General features: G+C 51.3%; 1 protein-coding gene and 1 long non-coding RNA gene across 2 annotated transcripts; both read left to right on the top strand.

Moving 5' to 3' along the window:
- Positions 1-2,207: 2,207 nt before the first annotated feature.
- On the top strand, positions 2,208-3,240 carry LOC112883404. Its single transcript, XR_003226836.1, has 2 exons — positions 2,208-2,867; positions 2,966-3,240. It is a non-coding gene; the product is annotated as an uncharacterized LOC112883404 (long non-coding RNA).
- Positions 3,241-4,133: 893 nt separating this feature from the next.
- Positions 4,134-6,442, top strand: LOC112883403 (uncharacterized protein At1g76660-like). Its single transcript, XM_025948701.1, has 3 exons — positions 4,134-4,763; positions 4,942-5,098; positions 5,323-6,442. The coding sequence occupies exons 1-3, from the start codon at positions 4,618-4,620 to the stop codon at positions 6,217-6,219; spliced, it is 1,200 nt and encodes a 399-aa protein (XP_025804486.1). The 5' UTR covers positions 4,134-4,617; the 3' UTR covers positions 6,220-6,442.
- Positions 6,443-7,252: the final 810 nt, after the last annotated feature.

The raw sequence follows: 7,252 nt of genomic DNA, 5'->3' as shown, positions 1-7,252 counted from the left end.
AAATCACCCACCAACACATGCGATCTGATTATAGTTGTGTCGCTGAGTACTCTCATATTCTTGCATATTTTGCATGGGCAAGGTATCCTCTGTGTCTTCTCATTTCTTGCGTGGTTTTCCGCAGCTTCAATGAATTTATTAAGTTCTCCACGGAAATAGGCATCCATCCTTCGTGCTTTGTACATCCATATCCTATCATCTTTGAACATCAAGACATAATTTAAATGGCTTAAAACAAGCTCTTCAATAATTTTTAAAATATAAAACAAGCTCTTCAATAATTTGGAAAAAGTCAATTTAACATGGAAAAAATAAAAAAAATCAAGATCCAACCTATTATTGAACAACTAAATTTTGTGGAAAAAACTATCATGCATGTGTGTAAATATAGATAAGAAACAAAGCTTCTTCTCTCTCTTCCATGGATCTAGAAATTTGTTTACTAAGGAATGAGGCTAAAACATAAAGATTGGACCCAAATGATTATATAATCTTGTTCTCCTACTAAAATAACCTAACTTCACCCAAAAATTTTAGCCAAATGGAGCTCGAAATAGCAAATCCACACCATGGAGATCTAGATCTATTTAGAGGTAAGAGAGCTCCATTTGAGACTTAAAACTATCTAAAAATTTTAGAAAAGATATGAGATTAGCATCAACTTATCTCCTAGAGCCCTCAACTCAAATGAAATGAAGTTTTAAATATCCCCTCCCCTTTTTTTGTTTTTTGGATTTTTGGGCAGCACCCCCCAAGCAAGCTATGGGCTGTCGGGGAGGAAACCACTACCTAGATTTTTATAGGTATTTTTAGGGACGGGTGACGGCATCACCCGTCCTTAAAAATGAGTCTCATGGGATTTACAGGGGCGGGTGATGGTTCAACTGCACTCATACAGATGCATTTCCAGGGGACAGGTCTGCCGCTGCAGTAACCCCGCTCCTTTTGCAGCAACAGATTATATTTTGATCCGCTTCTGAAAAAAATAGGGCGTTGCTGCGAATCGGTTTTTTAAGTAATGTTGCCTAAGTTGTTAAGATTCAACTCAGGTTCAACTGCACTCTCCGGAAGTTCCTTCACCTGATCTAGTTCGCTTCCTGTAAATTGTAAAGTATGTATACAGATACTTAGCAACTAAAATATATAAAAAATAAAAATAGATTCATGCATTGTGCATCTACGAAACCAAGTGGCTCATCCTACGATCAAAGATAGATCATTAATCCTTAATCCTAAATAAGATATGATTAAGAGAGAAAAGATCTGTGCATGAGTGATCAGTCTACCATTAGTGATATTTAGTACTCCTAACCTTTTCTTGTTGACACGTGGGTAGCTGAACTAGGATAACTAGAAGCTGCTCTGCTATCTAATTTACAGAATTCTCTACAAGATTCTCCAACCGTCGTTCTCTGTATCCTTCTCTATATCCTTCATTTACAGAATTCTCTACAAGATTCTCTCCTCTATATCTCATTTCTCTCCAACAACATTCTCTAAATCTCGTTCTCTATACATTAAACCCTATATTAGAAACGTATTTTGTTCCAAATTTTTATACGTACGTATTTATCATACCTCAAATGCTATGGACATATTTTATTTTTATTTAATTCAGTGTTTAAAATGTAAAGAAAAAATAGAGAAGAGGAGAGAGAATCTCTATATATAGAGGAAACCTGTAGTGTTCTCTATTTTAGAGGACCATTTAGAGAACGCTGCTGGAGCAATAGAGAACGGAATCTTTTCTATATACATAGAATAGAGAACGGTCTAGATGGTACCGTTGGAGACAGCCTAATACTGCTACTGCTGCTTGCTTGTCTGGAACCCAACGAGCAGGCCAACAGACACGCACACCCCTCTGCTCTGTTTACTTTTCCCCTCCTCTGCAACCTGCAGCGCTCAAGCAAGCTGTACCAAATCCATAGCGATGGCTTGGGTTCTTCAGCAATTACTACCCCAGGTTGGGTCTATACCATCTCTAGTTGTTACTCATCAATTTCCCCCTTCGATTTCTCCATCTATGGTGATTAACATCTCTTCTTAGCAGCTCGTGCAGGTTGGGTTGCCGCCAGCGAATTGCCCGGCTATGGTGCCGCGGCCAGCAGTTTGTGGTGCTGCACAGGACCCAGTGGCTGCTGCAGACGCAAGCCATGCTGCATCCTAGACTACAGCAACAACCTGACCAGACCCTGACAGTGAGTGCTCCTTCATCTTCCTTCTTATTCAGTCTACTGTACATTAATTCTATAGATACTACTTGAGTGTTGTACGTGTGAGAATTACTCGTGGGTTAAAGGGTTAGTACGTGTATTTGCAACTGATGGCCGGATAGCAACTCATACTCTGCGACATTACTAGCACAACTACCTTCTTAGCAAAATACATTACTTAACTTATTTTTGACATGCTCTGCTATTACTGATGACCATTAAGCAAGGAGGTAAAATCTTAGGTAGGTATTCTGAGATGCTAGTAATACTGAAACAATGTTGCTGTGCTTGTAAAGTTCACCTTAAGCCTGCTGATGTCTAACTGAAATTCTTGACTAGTGTTTCTTCCACCCAGCTCACTGCTACTCCTTCTGAAATGGCTTACACTTCACTGAACTCTTCTTCCTGACTCCTCCCACTGGTCAGCTGCCCTTTCCTTACCCCATGTCGCCCTCCATGAATGATCAGGTCACCATATTGCTACGATGGGGGTGACTTAGTGGTCCTTCCCAGTAAGGATTGGATGATCCTAAAAGAGTTTCTAATGATCCTAAAAGAGTTTCTAGTATATTGTGAAGTGAAGAGTGCGTTGCTTTCTCAGGCTTGGTGACTTCTGAACTCCTTTCAGCTTTCTACTGAGGACTTATACTGGTACCTCCCCTCTATCTCTCTCTCATGCACCCTCTAAGCCGTTATCTACTACTCATTGGCTGCTTGCATGTTTACTCTCGTTGTTGAAATTTGACTAGCTGGAAGGAACTCTAGAATTCTCTCATTGGCTGCCTAAAAGGAACTGGTACTATTGCTGTTACATGTTGGTCGGCCAGGTGCTCTCCTCCTCCTAGAAACTCATGGCAACTCAACGAGTACAACTACTAGTATGGCAGGCTGGAGTGGTTGTGACTCGCTGTTAGCACTGTGAACTAGATGTGAAAAGAAGACTGATGTGTAACATATTGTAAAGCTACATTGATTTGATGATGTGGTTATAACTTTAAGAATTAACATCTGTGCATTCTCATGATAAGGTGTAACTGTCTAGTTGTTTGATTTATTTAAGCACTATTAAATACTCGCTGAACAAAATTAGTGGTTTGCTAAAAGTGTGGGTGTTAGGCTATCTCCAGCGACGCGCTGTAAACCGTTCGGTTCCGTATGCGCGGAGGATACTGTAGCCCGCTAGCGCTCAATCGGTGTACTCCAAAGCGTCCGGTAAAATGGAGGAAGCGGTATGCGTCCCGCACAGAGGGAGGCAGGAGCGGCGTCCTCCATCGGCTTTGCCCGCCCTGTTGGCGCTCGAGGCGGCTCCCGCGCGCGGGGCGGCGGGACGGCGCGCGGGGCGGCGGCGCTGCGGGGCGGGGCGGGGCGGCCGGCGCTGCGGGGCGGGAGGGACGGAGGAAGGGGCGGCCGGCGCTGCGGGGCGGCAGGGGCGGAGGAAGGGGCGGCGGAGGGGCGGATGAGGGGCGCGGCGGGGCGGCGGAGGGGCGGAGGAGCGGAGGGCGCGGCGGGGCGGAGGAGCGGAGGGGCGCGGGCGGGGCGGGGCGGAGGAGCGGGAGGAGGAGCGGCGGGGCGGAGGAGGAGCAGGGGCGGAGGGCGCGGCGGGGCGGGGCGGAGCAGGAGCGCGGGGCGGAGGGCGCGGCGGGGCGGAGGAGGAGGAGGCGGGGCGCGGGCGGGCGGAGGAGGAGGAGGAGGGGCGCGGGCGGCGCGGAGGAGGCGGCGCGGAGGGGGGCGGAGGGGGAGGGGGCGCCGGGCGCGGAGGAGGAGGGGCGGCAGGGGAGGCGCGGAGGAGGAGGGGGCGGAGGGGGAGGGGGCGGCGGGCGCGGAGGGGGAGGGGCGGCAGGGGAGGGGCGCCGGGCGGCGGAGGGGGGGCGGAGGGGCGCGGGAGGCACGGCGGTTGGGGGTTGGGGAAAGAGCAGTTGGAAAATAGTATAGAAAATTGAGATTGTGGGGTATAGAGGATGTTGATAGAGAATGTTGTTGGAGTAAAAATTGGTATAGAGAATGAAGTTGATATGGAGGATGGAAATAGGGGATGGAATTTAGAAGACATCGCTGGAGATAGCCTTACAGCCCGGTTCCTGATGGCTTTGCCCTGGCCGTGGCCGGACGACGCACGAGGAGTGAGGTCATGCAAGACCGGCGCCATGGACATCCGCTCCGCGTGCCGTGACGGATCGTGCGAGCCGGGCACGGATTTATTGGTCGGAGGTGGATCGCATTTGGACAGAGATTATTTGCGCTACTGCTTCACGTGGCGCCCAAGGTGCACGAGCCGCCCGTGGACTCGGATCGACAGTGACAAATGGAACTAGTTACTGGTCCTCCCGTTCTCGCGGCTAATTGGATGATCCGTTAGTGAGTGCGCCCTTGACGGACTCGCTCGCTAGTGCCCTGGTCAACCATGGGATCAAAGGTCGGATCGGATCAGATCGGATTCGATGGGACGGAGGAGCTAGGAAAGATCATCAGCTCAGCTGCCTTCCCACCACACCCATGGCGTGACGCGTCGCCCGGGCCGGCCAGCCTTAGTTCCTTTCGTCTTCCCAGGTCTCTTCTTCCACCCCCTGCATCTATCCGGCCATGTACTAGTAGACTACTAGTGCAGCAGTCTAGCTTCTCCATCCATATCCATCTCCTGAAAATTGGCTTTCTTCCTTCAATTCATTCCAACGTGATACATACGGTCCAATTAAGCAACAAGCTAATCCATCGAATGATTCAGCAGAAAGGAAATTAGGAAAAGGATGCAGCGGCAGCAGGATGATGGCACGGTGAACGCCGCGGCCATCGTCCTCGCCGCCGCCGCGAGAACCACTAGCACAGGCCACCTGCAACTGCGCCAGCAGCTCGACGACGATGACCTCGCCAGCTGCGCCGCCACGGTACGCCTGTTCTGCACTTCTGCTGTCTGACGCCTTGTTCGATCATGGTTCCTTCCAGCAATCAGCTGAGTTTCGCAAATTTAATTAAGAACACGTGTACAAGTCGCAAGTATAGTTAGGTGTTGTTATTGATTCAACAGTAGCGTCGTAGGCTCGTAGCTCATGCTCATCCATCGGAGGAAACTAATGCAGAAAGTTCTGATGGAGTTGTCTGATGGTTGCAGAGGAAGACGAGATGGTGGTCGCGCCTCAGGGCGAGGCTCGCGTGCTTCCGGCCCCACGGCCACCCGCAGCGCATCGCCGACGCGTCGCCGGAGCCGGGCGCAGCCATCGCCGAGCACGCGGCGGCCGGCTCCACGGGCTTATTCCACATCGCCCGCCACGCGCCGCAGCCCGCGGTGGCCTTCGTGGCGCCGCCGCCGTCGCCCGCGTCTTCCGCGCTCACCTCCGGGTCGCCGTCGCCCGCGGTGCTCGTGAACGCCAACATCAGCAGCAGCAGCTACAGCTCGCCCACGGCTTCCATCTTCGCCGTCGGCCCGTACGCCCGGGAGCCGCAGCAGCTGGTGTCGCCGCCGGCCTTCTCCGCGGGCCTCACCGAGCCGTCCACCGCGCCGCTCACGCCCCCGGCGGAGGCCGCGTGCAGCCCGCACCTGCTGGCCACCACGCCGTCCTCGCCGGAGGTCCCCTTCGCCCGCTTCCTCTGGCACCCCGTCGCGGCGGCAGACCACCACCAGCAGCAGCATTTCTCGGGCGGCGGCGGCGCGGAGGGGCTCCTCAACGCGTACCAGCTGCAGCCGGGGAGCCCTATCCTCGTGTCGCCGGGATCGACCTCCTCGTCGCCGCCGTCCTGGACAGTAGGGCACCCGGTGCGGGCGCGAAATGAGGGCCTGCCGCTTCTTGACGGTGGGCGCATCCCCATCACGGAGGAAGGTGGTGACTGTGGCAGCGGCAGCGCGAGCAGGAACGACGACACGCATGACGATGAAGTGGCCAAGACCGGGGGCGAGTTTGTGTTCGGCAGTAATGTCGATGCGGCGGCCGGTGGTGAGGTTGGCGGCGGCGGATCCTTGGCCTTGGCAGACGCGACTGAGCAGTGGCCTTTTCACCTTGCTCATGGTTGAACACTGTATTGTAGCTGCAGAATGAATTTGGGAAGTAAAGTAAGGGCAAAATTAGCTGTAGGACATCGTTAAAAGGTGGTTTTTGCTCCTGACTATTAAAAAAAATGTCTTTGCTAGAAGACATTACAAAACCATGTACATTTGGTACAAAACACTGCACCCACTATTCTATTCAGTTAATTCTAGGACAACGGGAAAGGACCAGTTTGCCCCTGTTCTTCTACTTCGTGAGTCCCGATCTTTTTGCTCTGTCAATTGCTTTTCTCATTCACGTTCCTTTTCTCACCTCAAATCTGGTGGATGTGCGCGGCGGAGACCGGAGCCTGCGAGCGAGATGCCAGATGCGACGGCGGGGCCCGGCGGGCTAATGTGGCTGAGGCGTTTCTAGCACTCAGACAAGGGGTCAGCTGCGAGCGGCGGCGCTCCGGACGGGGTAGCGAGCTGCGGAAATCCGGGCGGGGCGAGCGGCGGAGCTCCATGCGGGGCGGGCGGCGCAAATGCCCACGCGCAGGGGCAGTCGGCGTGCGGCACCCCGTCAGAGCTCCCACTGGGCCGGTAGTGCTCGCTGTGGCGGGATCCCGACGGTTGCCTTGCCCCGGTGAGCCGCGATAACCGCCGCTCCGGTAACGATAATCACCGAGCTCCGGTTGAAAATCGCTGAAAAATTACCAAAATCTATCGGTAAAGAGATCTAAATTTTAGAAAATAAAAATTAACAATTTATCATCGATAATCGATGCAAACTGAACGATTTATCGCTTCGCCTACTGAAAATGTGTTTTGGCAATGGAAAAAATAAAGGTTTGATAGCATTTAATTTTTTAGTTATGTATTATATTATATTAGATAAATTACACATACATGCACAATTTTGCATATAGAATTGGCTAAAAAATAAACATGTTTACATATTTTGCCCATAAAATTGCATAAAGCACATAAATTTGCACATGTATACAAATCACGAAGTGCATAGTTTATATAAACAAACGAGTGCATAGTCCATACAAACTTCATAGTTTACAGAAATAAA

This window comes from Panicum hallii, chromosome 2 (genome assembly GCF_002211085.1).
Source record: "Panicum hallii strain FIL2 chromosome 2, PHallii_v3.1, whole genome shotgun sequence".
NCBI classification, from domain to species: domain Eukaryota; kingdom Viridiplantae; phylum Streptophyta; class Magnoliopsida; order Poales; family Poaceae; genus Panicum; species Panicum hallii.
The sequence above is the reverse complement of the archived record's forward strand: the minus strand, read 5'-3'. Positions and strand labels throughout refer to the sequence as shown.

Excerpts from the sequence above, each read along its gene's own strand:
- LOC112883403 (XM_025948701.1), top strand. The coding sequence starts at position 4,618 with ATGGGATCAAAGGTCGGATCGGATCAGATCGGATTCGATGGGACGGAG. Across the intron at positions 4,764-4,941 it reads AGTTCCTTTCGTCTTCCCAG|AAAGGAAATTAGGAAAAGGA; the intron begins GTCTCTTCTTCC and ends ATGATTCAGCAG. Across the intron at positions 5,099-5,322 it reads TCGCCAGCTGCGCCGCCACG|AGGAAGACGAGATGGTGGTC; the intron begins GTACGCCTGTTC and ends TGATGGTTGCAG.